General features: G+C 29.9%; 4 protein-coding genes across 7 annotated transcripts; 3 read left to right on the top strand and 1 right to left on the bottom strand.

Moving 5' to 3' along the window:
• The first annotated feature begins 231 nt into the window (after positions 1–231).
• LOC143430555 (uncharacterized) lies at positions 232–3,834 on the top strand. The gene is made up of 10 exons (XM_076906885.1): positions 232–416; positions 489–536; positions 609–793; positions 901–1,021; positions 1,097–1,625; positions 1,815–2,020; positions 2,103–2,340; positions 3,196–3,412; positions 3,473–3,645; positions 3,717–3,834. The coding sequence occupies exons 1-10, from the start codon at positions 283–285 to the stop codon at positions 3,813–3,815; spliced, it is 1,950 nt and encodes a 649-aa protein (XP_076763000.1). The 5' UTR covers positions 232–282; the 3' UTR covers positions 3,816–3,834.
• Positions 3,835–4,443: 609 nt separating this feature from the next.
• Positions 4,444–5,719, bottom strand: LOC143430727 (cilia- and flagella-associated protein 300). The gene is made up of 6 exons (XM_076907121.1): positions 5,582–5,719; positions 5,406–5,487; positions 5,258–5,327; positions 5,023–5,195; positions 4,771–4,943; positions 4,444–4,687 (listed from the first exon to the last, which is right to left on the bottom strand). Exons 1-6 carry the CDS (start codon positions 5,674–5,676, stop codon positions 4,483–4,485), a joined length of 798 nt encoding a protein of 265 aa, XP_076763236.1. The 5' UTR covers positions 5,677–5,719; the 3' UTR covers positions 4,444–4,482.
• Positions 5,720–6,478: 759 nt separating this feature from the next.
• On the top strand, positions 6,479–9,744 carry Alg9 (alpha-1,2-mannosyltransferase Alg9). Of its 2 annotated transcripts, none has more exons than XM_076906886.1 (12): positions 6,479–6,610; positions 6,885–7,023; positions 7,164–7,369; positions 7,467–7,580; positions 7,661–7,771; positions 7,854–8,136; positions 8,202–8,318; positions 8,386–8,599; positions 8,670–8,811; positions 8,893–9,022; positions 9,101–9,231; positions 9,308–9,744. In XM_076906886.1, the coding sequence occupies exons 1-12, from the start codon at positions 6,531–6,533 to the stop codon at positions 9,447–9,449; spliced, it is 1,809 nt and encodes a 602-aa protein (XP_076763001.1). In that variant the 5' UTR covers positions 6,479–6,530; the 3' UTR covers positions 9,450–9,744. The 2 variants fall into 2 exon arrangements, with proteins under 2 accessions (XP_076763001.1, XP_076763002.1); XM_076906887.1 differs by having other exon boundaries at positions 6,529–6,610; positions 6,872–7,023.
• A 692-nt stretch (positions 9,745–10,436) lies between these two features.
• LOC143430633 (4'-phosphopantetheine phosphatase) lies at positions 10,437–15,737 on the top strand. Of its 3 annotated transcripts, XR_013102645.1 has the most exons (15): positions 10,437–10,787; positions 11,026–11,305; positions 11,430–11,613; positions 11,702–11,794; positions 12,146–12,302; positions 12,382–12,572; positions 12,665–12,939; positions 13,008–13,160; positions 13,241–13,328; positions 13,420–13,624; positions 13,728–13,885; positions 13,973–14,142; positions 14,217–14,536; positions 14,617–14,711; positions 14,843–15,737. XR_013102645.1 is itself a non-coding variant. In XM_076907007.1 (14 exons), exons 1-13 carry the CDS (start codon positions 10,673–10,675, stop codon positions 14,527–14,529), a joined length of 2,382 nt encoding a protein of 793 aa, XP_076763122.1. In that variant the 5' UTR covers positions 10,437–10,672; the 3' UTR covers positions 14,530–14,536; positions 14,662–15,737. The 3 variants fall into 3 exon arrangements, 2 of the variants coding, with proteins under 2 accessions (XP_076763122.1, XP_076763121.1); XM_076907007.1 differs by having other exon boundaries at positions 14,662–15,737; XM_076907006.1 differs by having other exon boundaries at positions 14,617–15,737.
• Positions 15,738–15,952: the final 215 nt, after the last annotated feature.

Raw genomic sequence — 15,952 nt, 5'->3', positions numbered from 1 at the left:
AAGGAATCCACCTATTAAACGCTACTAACATTTAACGCCACGTACATTTAACGTGGCTATCTCGAGATAGTGTAAAGCGGAGTGCTGGTTGGTACAAAAGTTTCAAAGAAAATCGTAATATTATAAAGTAAAAAATGAAAAATTTCACGATTTATTAACTATTCATTCCCTAAACGTAAAAATTCCCCTGTTGATTACTTGGAACAAAGATTTTATTCGTATTAAATTCAAATTGTCGCGTTTAATTGTTTTTACTTTTCAGATATGAAAAATTAATTAAAAATGAGGATTCTGTCATGTTACTTTCGCCGACTTATTATAACAGCATTATTTGTTTTACTGCTGTTTTGTCTTGTTCAAGTTTTTCGCTCCGGACTGGGTTATAATGATAATGATTTATCAAATTTGGAGAAACTGTGAGCAATCATTTAATCACCTTAAAACATGCAGTTTCAAATATTTAATTATGATATTATATATTATTTCAGAATACACATATCTCAATTAATCAAAGAATCTGAACAACCTTATATTGGGTAAGTATCATTTTATCAAAAGAACTATATCTTAAATATAAAAATATAAGAAAGACTAGTATATATTTTTAGCGATGGTAATGTGGCCTGTAAACTACCTCAGTTAGAGGTTTCCAATCCAGAGATTACAAAATTTATTCACGATGTTCCACCTTTACAATGTACGCCAGAAGATTGGGTTGTTCTTCGTGGTTCAAGACTCGTTATTAGCAATAATGCAAAGAAAAAATATGGGTCTATAACTTGCTTTTTTAGTGGTAAGTTCCATGAAACTTCTACTGATATATGATTGTATTTGCTTCCAAAAATATAGTTTACAAATATACATTGTATTATTTATATTATATTTCAATATTGCCTACAGAAATTCTTAGGGACGATGACTATAACATATCATTCATGACCCCTGTAGAAGCCGATGATTTTTATATTCTCAAGCACAGTGATTTTGTAGATGTTAAGTGTGAATCAAAAAATGGAAATGAGTAAGTAGAAAGAATATATAAAGAAAGATAATTATTGGACAAACTGAATGAAGCTCATTTTAAAAAAATATTTAGATGGCATAGTATTATGGCTGGAGTGCAGAATGATCCTCAAGCGAAAGAGAAAAGTAAATGGGAAAATATTGGAAGCAAGGCTATTAAACTAAATGTACTTATGTTTGGTTTTGATTCTCTGTCAAGAAATACATTTATACGCAAATTGCCAAAAACATATCAGTATTTGAAAGAATACTTAAATGCTTTAATACTAGAGGGGTACAATATAGTAGGCGATGGTACGCCGCAAGCACTTATTCCCATTCTTACTGGAAAGATTGAACTTGAACTTCCAGATACTAGAAAACGCATGGGTGAAAAAGCAAATTATGTTAATGTATATCCAATGATATGGAATCAGTATAAAGAAAATGGATATATAACAGGATTTATGGAAGATGTCCATCATATTGGAACTTTTACATATCGTCTAAAGGGTTTTAAAAAACAACCAACTGATCATTATATGAGAACATACTATTTAGCTGCTACACCATATTTTAGATACTATAATAAATTCTGCATTGGAAGCATCCCAAGGCATATGGTAATTTATTAAATTGTTATCGATATTTTTTTCTGAGAAATTAAAAAAGAAAGCACTTTAATCTTTAATCATGATTTGTACCATTAAAAGAAAAATTTATCCCAATTAAGGAAACCTCAGTTTAAGGTTTCTAATTATTATTTTCTTCTTCAAACTAACAATTCATTTATATCATCATTATTTTCATAGGTGATGTTAAATTACATTAAAGAAATTTTCAATGTCTATAAAAATCAACCAAAATTTGTATTTGGGTTTCATGGAGAACTTTCTCATGACTCTTATAATGACATAGGAGTAGTCGATGATGACTTGCATAATTGGATTCAGGATTTACAAGAATTTGGTCATTTAAATGACACAGTATTGATACTAATGAGCGATCATGGACATAGGTTTGTCAGATAAATAATTTATAGTTTGAATAGAGTTATACACATCAGCATAAAATTCATGTCTATAAATTTTATTTTTAAGATTTGCAGAAATTCGTAACACTCTACAAGGTAAGCAAGAGGAAAGGCTACCATTTTTCTCTTTTGTTTTCCCACCTTGGTTTAAAAAGGTTTATCCAGAAGCTTATGCAAATTTTTTGCACAATACGCACTATTTAACAACACCATTCGATGTGCACAAAACATTAGAAAGTATATTGAATTTCGAAAAACCAAAAATTGGAGATCGACATCAAAGGGCTATTAGCTTATTTGATAAGGTAAGAATATTATGTACACTTTTATCGAAAAATATTACGTTTTTAAGGAACGTAAACATATTAAACCCAGTGTGGTTCCAATTAGAACTCAAATCAGTTAAAATTAAGAATAACATCTAGCCTAATATTTTTGAAGAACAGCGTATTATTAAAACGCGTGTTAAAATGACATATTTAACACTTACCCCGTTATAATTTTCCATTTCGTTTGTTCGGATGTTATCCGTTCTCGTCCTTCATACGGTAGTAAGCTTAGACTGTCATGAGAAATCTTGACGGCTTTGAAACGTTGACGCTTCCCTCCTTTAAGGAAAGGTCATACCATCAACGAAAAGGTTTACCTGTAATAAATACACAGAGTGATTTTAGATAAGGCAAAAGGTTGTCTTCAGATACATTGAAAATATATCTGTACATCTATATATATAATATTATCACAACACTTCGAATAATATAAAGTTATACAAGAATAAATACGTGTGCGCGCCTCTGTTTGGGCACCGTAAAATACGTATCGAGCGATCATTGATCTTTTAGCTTTAATCAGTGATGGGTAATATTTTTTCCGCTATTATCAATGCTAGTATCTTTATTATATTATTTATTTTAAAATAGTAGGATTTCTTCAAACATTTTATTCTTATTAAAAATTTGATGTAAATTTCGAATGGAATTACAATAACACTACGCACAAACGACACAGCTTATATTTACTTTTCGTTTTGTCTTCTAATATATAATATGACACCGACAAATTCGAAGAATCTATAAGAGCACTTATTTACTAACATTACTGTTTGATACAGATTATGACTATTGCTTGTACAGATCTAATATTTTTTAATTACGATACAGATACCGCTAGATAGAACGTGTGCAGATGCGTTTATAGAACCGCATTGGTGTGCTTGCCTCAGTTGGCAAGAAATTTCTGTTAATAATGATACTGTCATTAAAGCAGCCAAATATTTCATTGAATTTCTTAATAGTTATACGGAAGATCATCGAGATATATGCGAACAGTTACAATTAAAAGAGATATTGTGGGCTGCTAAATTTATACCTAATAAAGGTATTATAAATGTACCCTCTTTACGCATTGACTTGTAATTATAAAGATATAAAATTGTAGATTTATTAAAATTTCAAAAGTCCGGAGATCAAGACGGTTTTATAGGAGATTTCAGTGCCAAAACAAAGTTAACTATTGAAACTTATCAATTGAAAGTAAAAACAATACCAGGTGATGGATTGTTTGAAGCTAGTATAACTTATGATGTGAAGAAGAATACATTTTTGACCAAAGTGAGTTTATGTTAAATATTGGAAAATTGAAATACATAATAACAGCTAAAGTGCAAAAAAATCTGTTTCAGATTTCAGATGTTAGTAGAATTAATATGTACGGATCTCAAGCAAGATGTGTGGAAAATTCTTTATACCACTTGCGAAAATATTGCTACTGTAAAGATTAAGTAAATAATTTTTAATATATGTAAAACTGCAAATCTTGAGGCAAAATAGGAAAACACTTACAAGTGGGATACTGTGATTAAAATTACATTTTATTTCAGACATTTAGCTAGACTAGATTTTCTTTTTAATTTCTGGTTTTCATAAACAAACGTAACAAATGATATACATATTTTATATGTGTAATATAAAAATGTAGTAACTTCTACGCTTACATACATACCAATGATAAATTCAATACAAATTAAAATTTATCCTATGAAATAATTTTATCATACAGTTAATTATATTATACTTGCAACTATACTAGTCTTTAGCCTTACTTTATGTAATTTTAAATGTGGCACAAAATACTTCTTCATAATTAATTATTATTTTCATATGAAATGTGAAATTATATAATAACAAAATGTTATGAATATTGTAGTCCTCCATATCTAGAAATTGTATAATCGAGATACTTATTTCTACTGAAATTAACAGTCACAATTATTAACATAATGTTTTCTATCATGTATGTAATAAATGCACAATGTAGTATAATAAAATCAGAGAGAGAGGGAGAGAGAGAAAGAGTGAGAGTGATTAGTTTTCAATACTTATATAGGAAATAATATTGAGATATAATATACCTGTGGTATGAAAGTTTTAAATAAATTTTTCTTAAATTTATTGTATGTGTGAAAGACAATATTCTCCAAATTGATGTAAGAATGTTGTAACTTCACGAGTAACATAATCAATTAATAAAAACCCCAAATTTTGCATATGAGATGGATCATATGGAAAATATGCTTGTTCCCTACTATCTTTAGCTACTACTTCTAAAATTATGGTACTAACTGATAAATCTGTATCTTCTTTTTTTTGTACCCTAAAATAATAAAAAGAATAGCTTAATCATTGATCTCATTTATTACTCATATTAAAATAAATATTCCTAGAAATATTCAACACCTTACTAAATCCTTATAAATAGCTTTAGTGACTTCTAAATATGGATTTAAAGTGTCTTCATATTGACATAATGTTCCTCCAAGTACAAGCATTTGAAATATGCGAAATATGAATTCTTCACGTTCATCTTTCAAGTATAAATGATATTCTAAACATTCTTCATCTAGTAGCATCTATAAGTGTAGGTATAAATAAACTAGTCTACTCATGGTCTACTCAAAATAGATCGATTATAATAAAAAGATACTGTACTCTTCTAAGATTATCAGAAACTAAAAAGTTTTGTAATTCCATGTCATATGTCTTACAAATGGTCCCAGACTTATGAACAATTCTGTTCTTAGGGTCTTTTAATTTGTTAAAAAACGACATGTTTAAGACAGAACAGGGAACAGGCTTTATTTCCACATTTGATGCCAATATACCTATCAGTTATGAAAATAATTGTAGTATTATACAATAATACTTTAAAAAAAGTATTTGCTACCTTGTTTTACCCAATAATTTCCTTGCTTTGTTAGCAGTTCTTTAGCTACTGAATCATCTTTGAAAAAAGCCTGGAAATATTGGGATATAAATAGTACTATAAATATTACTTACAATAAAAATTGTATTATTTAATGTAGTTAACTAACTTCAGCTAAATGATATTTGTGATATTGCTGAAAAGGTTCATTAAATGAAAAATGTTGTATGATAAAGTTCCCTTTTATACCCCTGTAAAATTGTACAAAATTTAGTAATTATAGCAAACTCGTGCACAAAATTTTATAGGTAAATATTAATTAAGAAGGGGCAAAAGTACTTTTACCATTTAGAAAGAAATTCCTGAACAGTTTTATTATTTATACCCATCAAAGTCTTTTGTGTAAAAGGTACAAATGTATATTTAGGTTCAATTTCCATTTTCAAGCAATACAATGTGAACAGTTATTGCCATAGAGATTATCGCTATTGATACCATGGTGCCCCACAACGTGCTGTTACCGCGTGCCATCACAACCTTTAACAAGTGCGGATGTAGATGGTTATGGAAGTGATGTCACGCAGCGGAAATCACAGTTTTATTGTAATTTCTTATATATTTCAGTAGTTTTATTATAATTTGTTGTATATTTTAATATTTTTACTGTATTTTCTAGCATATCTAGCTAGTTTTATTGCAATTTCTTGTATATATCCCGCTTTAGAGGTAAGAGAGAGAGAGATACATAAGAAAGCTATAGGAAAGAGTAAGACAGATGATACATATACAAAAAATTACAAAAAAATTAGTGAGATATACTAGAAAATACAGTAAAGTTATTAAAATATACGATAAACGACAATAAAACTAATGAAATGTACAATAAATTATAATAAAATTATTAGGTTTGGTTATGCTACGTTAGGTTATAGCATAACCAAACCTAACATAGGAGACTATAAATAGCAATTGTTATATCTAATATATGCATTAAGACTTGAATAATATGTATAAATATTAATCAATAGTTCTATATAAGAAATGGATTTTTCGGAGAGATTTCTTTAAATATAAACTTTCTCCTAGTTAACCGAAAAAATGACATAAAAATAAGAATTATACAATTATACACATATATAAACTGTAACCTTTATATAATTTATTTAACTGTTAATAAAATGAGTGTATAATGTTAATGTTTGATTAATGTCAATTTGAGGATTGATAAAAGTATATCGATAGAATAACATAGTTACATAAATATTTAGATAAGCTTTAAAAGCTTGGGGAAACCATGGCGCCGAATCAACGTCAACGTCAGCTTTTTGTTTCCAAGAAAGAATTGAAAAAGTTGAATGGCAGACGATTCTCAAAGTAGAGATCAAATTATTTTGTTCCTCCTTATTAAGAATTGAATTACAAATTTTGTTGTTATCGCGTCTTTAATAAACGTAAACATATTGCATGCCGGTTAACTCTATTTGACAATTTAACATTAAACTTTTTTAATACGGAATTACGGATATCATTATCTCATTTAATTTTTTTATACTTAGATTATTATTAAAGTGAAATATTTGAAATATGTATATAATATAAAAATATAACCTAACTACTAAACAAAAGAAATTAAAGCTATGTGTTGCAGACCAGAAGAATCATCTGATAGTGGTCTTATTTACCCTGGTGTGGATACAGTATTTAAATTACTTTTGTCAGCACGGTTTTGTTCTGCTATATGGAGTCACATAACAGATTGTGATGAAACTTATAATTATTGGGAACCTGTAAGGAACAGTTCCTAATGATTTAAACAATTCTTAATAAGATTTATATATAAATTTCAATGTTTCTATTCTATACTAATATATTTTAATTGATAGGCCACTCAACTAAAGATATATTATTCATTCATTGTATTTTTTAGAGTCACTATTTGCTTTACGGTACTGGTCAACAAACATGGGAATATAGCCCGCAGTATGCATTAAGATCATACATGTACTTGTTGGTTCATATGGTACCAGCAAAACTTTATCATTACTTATTAGAACCAAATCCTGTTCTAGTCTTCTACTTTGTAAGATGTCTGTTGTCTGTGGGTTGTGCATTATCTGAAGTATACTTTTATAAGTATGTACCTTTTTTGAATGATATATGATCATTCACATAGCAAATTCAATCTCAAGCTACCAGAATACTGGAATTTTATTATTCTTCAAATTTATAGAAATGTATGCAGAGAATTTGGGATTCACATTGGAAGGCTAACATTAGTATTTCTCATTCTTAGCTCTGGCATGTATATTGCCAGTGCTGCATTTCTGCCATCTTCTTTTTCCATGTATGTTACATAAATAATTACATACATGTATGTTGGAATAATTCTATTGTTTAAATTAATTTCATGTGTACTTTATACAGGTACTTGAGTACTGTTGCTACAGCTGCCTGGTATGGCCGACAATATGAATTGGCGATTTTTGCCACAGCTATATCTGCCTTATTGGGATGGCCATTTGCTGCATTGCTTGGGTAGGTTTTTTTAAATATTGTTAAACCCAAAGCATGAAAATCTGGCAGTGCAATAAAACTGTATATCTTACATTCTTTGTAGATTACCAATTGCAGTGGAAATGTTAATACATAAGCAAGACTGGAGTAAATTTATAAAATGGGTAATCATATCTGGTACTGTTGTTTTGGTACCAATGGTATGGATTGATTCAATGTATTATGGCAAATTGGTAATAGCACCCATAAACATTGTAATGTATAATGTTTTTACCAACCATGGACCAAATCTCTACGGAACAGAACCTTTTAGTTATTATATTTATAATGGATTTTTGAACTTCAATTTCGTCTTTATTGCTGCACTTTGGGCTCCGTTTGGATTGGTAGTATTCATTACATTTATGGACTCCATAATATTTAAAGTACTTTAATAAAATAATTCTTATAGTTTTTAGTGTGGCTAATTGTACCAGCCAAGGCAAGAGATCGTTTATGTTTGTCATACTGGTATTCATTAGCACCATTGTATCTTTGGTTCCTGGTATTTTTCTTTCAATCACATAAGGTAAACTAAGTAACATCATTTATAAAAGATGAAGTTACATAGTTATAATGATAATTTTAATTCGCAGGAAGAACGATTTTTATACCCTGTGTATCCAATGATTTGCTTGGCTGGTGGTATAGGTATAGACACCATTCAAAAGCTATATTTCTTTGTTAGAACAAAACTTAGTTCTTTACATATTGCCTATCATTATTTGCAATATACTGTTCACATTACATTGTTTGCTATCTTAATATGTGGTTTTCTTGGAATATCTAGATCATTAGCACTATACAAAGGTAAGAAATTTTGGAAAATTAGAAATTGCATTTTTCCGAATAAAATAAAATTTGTTATATGCTGTATCAGGCTATAATGCACCAATGGAAATAATGATGGATGTTAATAAACTTAGTTTAGAGAGAGAAATCTTTAAAGATATTAAAATCAACTTTTGTATTGGTAAAGAATGGCATCGATTCCCAAGCAGTTTTTTCTTTCCATCAAACAAGTAAGTAATGCATTTCGTCCGAAATTTTAGTACAAAGTTCAGTTCGTACTATTTTAAACATAAATGCGATATTTCTTTCAGTTGGAAACTTCATTTTCTAAGATCAGAATTTACAGGGCAATTACCTCAATCTTTCTTAGATCATGAAAATGCAACTAGTATTACACAGCCTCATTTTAACGATATGAATAGAGAAGAACCCACGCGTTACGTAAGTTTTCTTTATTAAGTTTCGCAAATACCGCAGTAGTATATTAATCAGTCGAAGTAATAAAACTTGTTACTGTAGTTTAGCTTAGACAAGTGCCATTTTGTGTTAGACCTGGATATTGGTATCGAGACGGAATTGGAACCAAACTATTCACGACTAACTAATAATTTTACGATAATAAAATCGACCAAATTTTTAAATCCAGCAAAGTAAGTGAATCACTTTTACTTAATGCATTTAAAATCATAATTATTATGTGTTTTGAATGAAATGTTTGTATTTCAGATCGCATCGCATTTTCCGAGCGTTTTATGTACCTTTTGTGTCACATAAATTTTGTACATATGGCTCTTACAATTTGTTGCAAAATATTAAATTCAAAACAATTCCAGTTCTATCAAAGGAAAAAAATGTGAAATCCTCCTGAATATTTCGATTAGAGTATGCATATGATTTTAATAAACAGGGTCTTTATCAGGGAAATTATATGTTTAATATTGAACTTCAAATGAATTTTTGTACTGCATAGTAAAGAGTATGAGGACAGTGAGTTTATAGAAAAATGGTAAAAGAAACTAGAAAGGAGATCAAGTCTTTCAGTTTTACTGAAAATTCCAAGAAATATATTAAATTTTCCATTCATTAAGGTTTTTTACTGTACTGATTGATATTTAGAGCGATATATAGCCCACATGTAACCAATATATAAATAATTTGTTTAAAATATTCAACAATATTTTACACGATTGATGTAATTTGATTTATTGAATTATATAAAAATTTTGATATAAAGAATATACATATGCAACAAGTATTTAAAAAAGGTCTGTCATGCTGAAAGGCTTAATTTTAGTTACATATAAAACTATTAAACAATACTGCAGTCTTTAACTTGATATTTAAACATGAATTCCAATAAGTAACTAAGCATTCTTGATCGTTCGTATGATATAATAAATTTACAAATAGCGTGATAATAATATTAATTATAAATACCCGGATATAAATCGTAATATAATTGTATAAAATTTAAGTTAACGAATACATTTTAATTGTTACAAGATGTCTTGATTTTTTCATGTTATGTAAGTGAAGAAGTGAGAATCAGAATGGTACAGGTAAAAAAAAATAACTGTAGTTGTACTATGATTTTATACTATGTTGAATTGATTAGAAAATCAAATAAAATGAAAAAATATAGAAAAAGTTTGTATTTTTAAAAATCTGTTGTTTTTGATATAGACCCTTATAATTTCGGCCTCCTAAAGACACGTTATACCTATGTAGTTTCCCTTACTTTATGTATGATTAATTATTCTATGTTATTAATTAAAATTCAATTCTTAGCGCCATGTTCATACACGGGCAGCGCTCCTATCTGTCCAATATTAATAACCAGTTTTAAATCAACGAGATAAGTTTCACGTAAACAAGAATGGTAATTTATGCGCGTTTTAGGGACTGGAATACTGGCTTCATTGTGCATACGTGTATGTACGTAGCGTTCACGAAGGATTTGTTTGAATAACGATAAAATTACGATTTAAAGTGATGTAGTTCTTAGATCAGTCTGTCAGTGGTTGAAAGTATCTACGGCGTACATTTTTAAGCAGTTTTAAGTACAGCCTAGCTCGGTGAAGTTAATGTAAAATGGAAACGGTGGAAACTGACAATGAGCAAATTCATTCTCCTTCCATAAAATTGCCAACCGCGGTCGAAGTGTTTGCAAATTTGAAAAATGCACAAAAATTTGCGATCGATATTGGTACGTATCGGGCTACGCACATCTTGTTACTTATTTCTCGAAAGATTTTGTTCTACCGTAAATTCGGCCCTCTCGAAGGTTACCTTTCCTAAAACATTTTTCAAACCGTTACGTGTATATTTAGCGGATTTCTTTTTTGAGTGAAATGTATATTTACGTGCGTCTACGTGTACGAGAGGCCTGTCGTGATTTATTAATAATGGAATTAAAGATTGCTTTGGTTTTAATCGAATTACAGGCATATCATTGACAAAAATAGCTTATTATTCGACGATTAATTACCGCAAAGCATTGTACGAGGATGCAGGCTTAGGAAATAGCGGAGAACGTGCATACAAAGTACATGAAGGTACTAGACTTCACTTTGTTAAGTTTGAAACGAGATACATTGAAAATTGTTTGGATTTTGTGAAAGAGAATTTAGTAAATATTGAGAGGTTTCACGGTAAAAGCATTAAAGTGACTGGTGGAGGAGCATACAAATATAATTCTTTGCTACAAGAAAAATTAGGTTTAATGTAAGCACTTTAAAATACAGGAATAATGTTTAGGCTTTGTTGTATATGCCAATTAAATGGTATTTGAACAATACCAATTTTAAATATTTTAACTATGGAGTGAAAATAATTGAAACTATTTTAGAGTTGATAAGGAGGATGAAATTGCATGTCTGATAAAAGGTTGTAATTTTCTATTAAAAAATATATCATACGAGGCATTCGAGTACGAAAGACATGGAAAGCCTGAATATAAATTTCAAAAAGCTGGTCCTAATATCTTTCCATATATGTTAGTAAACATTGGCAGTGGTGTTAGTATTCTTAAAGTAAGTCTCAAGAATTTTCTTGTCATCAAATATTTTCATAAAATGGTTATATCTATCTTTAACATAATTTCACTTGATATCTTTTTAGGTTGAATCTGATGAAGTATTTGAAAGAGTTGGTGGTACAGCTACGGGAGGAGGGACATTTTGGGGATTAGGCTCATTACTCACAAAGAGAAAGGTATGAATGTTAATTTTCATTCATTTATATGTATGGTCAGGAATGAAAGAAGTGATTTTAAAGTTATGCCTAAGGTCTTGTGTTCCAGAAATATGATCTTTAAGCTTTGTTAACTATATCTGTATCTTATGTGACTATTTGTAGTTCATTTTCTTTGGGAACCAAATCTTAACTAAACTAAAAACTACTAAATCTTAACTAAATCTAACTAAATTATTCTCACTGTAGTCATATTTTGATTTTTGGAGTTGCTAGTATTTATATGCACAAAACACCCTGTATATTGATATAATCCTCACTAATTCAGAAATATATACAATTAAAGAAAAACCTTTAAAAATACCCTTCTAGGGCTTTGATGAATTGCTCCAACTTGCAGAAAGAGGAGATCATCGTAATGTTGATATGTTGGTTAAAGATATTTATGGAGGTGATTATTCCTCTCAGGGCTTACCTGGAGATCTCATTGCATCTTCCTTTGGTAAGGCTACTTATAACACTAATCAAGGTGAGGAAGCAGGCTGATAGATGTGGGTGGACATCACATAGATCTGCAAAAATAAAAAAAGTTGTTTGTTATATTTTAGGGCAACCAACATTTTCTGAGGCAGATCTTGCAAGAAGCCTTTTGCTTACTATAAGCAATGATATTGGACAAATTGCAAGTTTATATGCTGCAGTGCATAAAATGAATAAAGTTTATTTTGGCGGCTATTTTTTACGTAACCATCCTCTATCAATGCATACTATTTCATATTCCATCAAATATTGGTCTGATGTTAGTTTTAGCTTAAAAAGTTCTCAACCATATTACTATGATTATGATAGAGAAAGTTTTATCATCTTTAATATATGTTTTCTACACTTTAGGGTAAAGTAAAGCCTCTGTTTCTTCGCCATGAAGGTTATCTTGGTGCAATTGGGGCATTTTTGTACAGTACTGAGAAATCTGATGAACATAGCTGGCTAGAAAATTATGCAGGATCTTCAGGATTTAAAGATTCAATATCTACAGATCTTGGAATTAAAGTGGATCAATTGGAAATTGATCAGGCAGAAAATGCTGTTACATTTTGCCCACTCTTGAAAGATCCCTCAACTTACAATCCTGATACAACAGATCTAGCAGAGGATAAAGAAGCTAGGTATGTTATGAACTCACAATAGAAATTTGTTGTTTTTGGAGTATGCAACTAATTTTGACATTTTTTAGAGATTATTGGTTACAATGTTTTGAAGAATCAGTGGATAAATTTGTAGCCAGAGCTATTCACAGCCAGCCACATAGTCCAACAGCAAAAGAAAGAGCAACAAAATTGAAGGAGAAATATGTTAACCGATTGCACTATCTACATCTTCAACCATTGTAAGCTTTGGCTATTATGAAAAAAACTGGAATATTATACACCATCATGTTGTAATTTATGTTGTCATATTATATTGCAGTGCTTATGGAACACTCACAGTAAGGATATTGTTGGATACTATTGAACATTGTATGAAGGAATTCGATTTTCCTGATCCCTATTTACATGTAAGTTCTTTATGAAATTAAAGGACATAGAGAAAGAGAAAGAGAGAATTATAACTAAGAAAATTATAATTAATTTTCCCATTATATACAGCAAAAGAAAAAAGAGAACGAAGAAGCTTTAAAACATTTGAAGAATCGTCTAGCGAATATCGATAAGTTAGAAGGAGCGGAAAAGATAAAAGCTCTTGTGCTAGGAGTCCTAAGTGGTAATATGTTCGATTGGGGTGCGCAAGCTGTTGCGACTTTGATGGAAACGACAGATTTTGGTTTTGCAGAAGCGCAAGATAAAATTCCAGGTAAGTCTGCGTGCTATCAGTGTTCTTTATCTTCACTTTTGTAACTGATACATCAAAGTAAACAGTACTGCAAAATCAGATGCGACATTCTTTTTATACTTAGGTAGACCTTGGTTACAAGATAACTTGGATGATTGGATAGAGAGACTAGAAACTGAACCACCACATAAATGTGCTGCTATCTTTGTTGACAATAGCGGAGTGGATATAGTATTGGGAATTTTACCGTTTGCGCGTGATTTATTGCAGCGAGGAACAAAAGTTCGTTATCGTGCATGTATATATGTTTTTGAACTATAACTACGTGTCACAACTAAATGTATTAAACTGTAATTATAATTGCTTTAGGTTATATTGTGCGCTAATTCTATGCCAGCGTTAAATGATGTTACATATCCGGAATTGATCGTAACATTACGAGATGCGGCAAAAATATGCAAAGTTATCAGGCAGGCATTAAAAGAAAATCGTTTAATTGCTATGGAAACAGCTCAAGCTGGCCCTTGTCTTGATTTAAGGTAATTACTATGCATGACAAAATAATTATTTTGAGTCCTAACATATTTTAACGAACTTGTTACACGTTTAACAGCCGTTTGAGTATAGATTTATGCCTCGCGATGGTAAAACATAACGTCGATCTTATTGTACTCGAAGGAATGGGCAGGACGCTTCATACGAATCTTTATGCTAAAATGACTTGCGAATGTTTAAAATTGGCGGTTATTAAAAATCGATGGTTAGCGCTTCGTTTGGGTGGCGATATGTATGCAGTGATATGTAAATACGAACGAGCACCACCGAAAACGACAATTTGTGATATAAAATTAGAAACCAAAATGGAATGCCCATTAGAATGTGTAGAGAACACAGAAGACGTTTGTACCTGTGATACAAACGAATAAAGTGAACGTAAGTATTCGTATATTGAGTTATTAATGTTTAAATATTAGCTATTATCATACACTAAATATTCGCTTTCTCATTTTTAGGAACTGGAAAATGATATATTAAAGTATTCGTTTGTTTATATTTAGATGTGTATATAAAAGAAGGAGCGAAAAATTTTAGTATATTTTGCAATTTCGTATGGAAGCATATAACATTTAAGGTACTTACTACACTTACAGTCTTTTTTTTACAACAAAATTTATCGTTACTTAGAACATTTTAAGGCATATGAAATTCATTTCACGAGCAATGAAACTTGGTTATTAGATATATGTTTCTAATATTACAGAATAAACCGAGTCTCCTGATCCAACCTAAATGTATTACACAAGTATAAAAATTTTAGCATTAACACAAGACGTGGATTACTAACAATTAATGCCTAGTCAATGACAATAAAATTACGTTCTCTGTAATTTAAACAGACAACTGTAGTGTAAAAGGAATAACGGCGACCAATTGTAACGGTTACAAAACGTGTATTATACAATACTGTACAGTACATTTTCTGTGATAATGTAACATTCAAGCAGAAAGTTACATATTTATGTAAATTAAGGAAGCATTCATTTGGAGCACTAATAATCAAGTGAATATCTCCTTAATGCAGTAAATTCATAGACAGTATGATAGAGTAATATGTAAAGAAATGGAAACTCAAGTGGTTAAAGATGGTACTTTCTGACTCCAAGATTTTTGTACAGAAGTTTATCCTTTTGTATCACATTCGATATTTCTTTTTTGAACATACGTCTTTTCCCTTCTAATGAATCAGGGAGGAGTGTATTGAGTTTATCAAATTGATGAGCAAGATATATGCCCTTAGAAAATGACCAATTTGTTAAAATAAATTTCTCAGATTTTATAAATCGAAACGAATGAAAAAAGATGTGGTGGAAGAAAATTATTGACAGTTAAGAGGATGTTAAAATGGTTTTCAAAGCAAAAGATTTCTATACGAATGATTTGTTAATACTCAATATAAATATGCGTATGTGATATCTGACTTGCTTTGTAATTTGTAAATAAAATATGGACTTCTTGAGACTTAATTACAGGGTATTTTAATGACTAAGTAAAATGGTTTCTTTTAAATTTATAATTTACAGCAGAACGCAACGGTTAATGATAATAATTAATTAAATGGCAAAACATTGGTTTTTAGAAAGTTCATTTTTGCATTTACTGACCAAAGAGTCATAAAACACTTCTCTAACAGTTACTAAGTTCTACTGTGCTACATATTTAAGATCTTTAACTAATGTACGATACCTCATTTTGCAAATAAACTACAAATGTATTTTTTAACAATAATTTTTAGAAAACACGTTTAATTCTTTCACCCGAAATCATCTTAAATCTTTCCTAAGAATTGTA

The sequence above is a fragment of the Xylocopa sonorina genome, chromosome 15, assembly GCF_050948175.1.
Source record: "Xylocopa sonorina isolate GNS202 chromosome 15, iyXylSono1_principal, whole genome shotgun sequence".
In the NCBI taxonomy this organism is placed as follows: Eukaryota; Metazoa; Arthropoda; class Insecta; order Hymenoptera; family Apidae; genus Xylocopa; species Xylocopa sonorina.
The sequence above is the reverse complement of the archived record's forward strand: the minus strand, read 5'-3'. Positions and strand labels throughout refer to the sequence as shown.

What these genes read in the sequence shown, in the direction of transcription:
- LOC143430727 (XM_076907121.1), bottom strand. Translation starts at nt 5,676, where the DNA reads ATGGAAATTGAACCTAAATATACATTTGTACCTTTTACACAAAAGACT. An exon ending in CAGGAATTTCTTTCTAAATG is followed by an intron (nt 5,488 to 5,581) that starts GTAAAAGTACTT and finishes ACAATTTTACAG; the next exon opens with GGGTATAAAAGGGAACTTTA. An exon ending in ATTTATAAGGATTTAGTAAG is followed by an intron (nt 4,688 to 4,770) that starts GTGTTGAATATT and finishes TTATTATTTTAG; the next exon opens with GGTACAAAAAAAAGAAGATA.
- LOC143430633 (XM_076907007.1), top strand. Translation starts at nt 10,673, where the DNA reads ATGGAAACGGTGGAAACTGACAATGAGCAAATTCATTCTCCTTCCATA. An exon ending in TATCTACATCTTCAACCATT is followed by an intron (nt 13,161 to 13,240) that starts GTAAGCTTTGGC and finishes ATTATATTGCAG; the next exon opens with TGCTTATGGAACACTCACAG. An exon ending in TATTGCAGCGAGGAACAAAA is followed by an intron (nt 13,886 to 13,972) that starts GTTCGTTATCGT and finishes TAATTGCTTTAG; the next exon opens with GTTATATTGTGCGCTAATTC.
- Alg9 (XM_076906886.1), top strand. Translation starts at nt 6,531, where the DNA reads ATGGCGCCGAATCAACGTCAACGTCAGCTTTTTGTTTCCAAGAAAGAA. An exon ending in TTTGGGCTCCGTTTGGATTG is followed by an intron (nt 8,137 to 8,201) that starts GTAGTATTCATT and finishes TAATTCTTATAG; the next exon opens with TTTTTAGTGTGGCTAATTGT. An exon ending in TTTTCTTTCAATCACATAAG is followed by an intron (nt 8,319 to 8,385) that starts GTAAACTAAGTA and finishes TTTAATTCGCAG; the next exon opens with GAAGAACGATTTTTATACCC.
- LOC143430555 (XM_076906885.1), top strand. Translation starts at nt 283, where the DNA reads ATGAGGATTCTGTCATGTTACTTTCGCCGACTTATTATAACAGCATTA. An exon ending in GAATCAAAAAATGGAAATGA is followed by an intron (nt 1,022 to 1,096) that starts GTAAGTAGAAAG and finishes AAAAATATTTAG; the next exon opens with ATGGCATAGTATTATGGCTG. An exon ending in TAAATTTATACCTAATAAAG is followed by an intron (nt 3,413 to 3,472) that starts GTATTATAAATG and finishes ATAAAATTGTAG; the next exon opens with ATTTATTAAAATTTCAAAAG.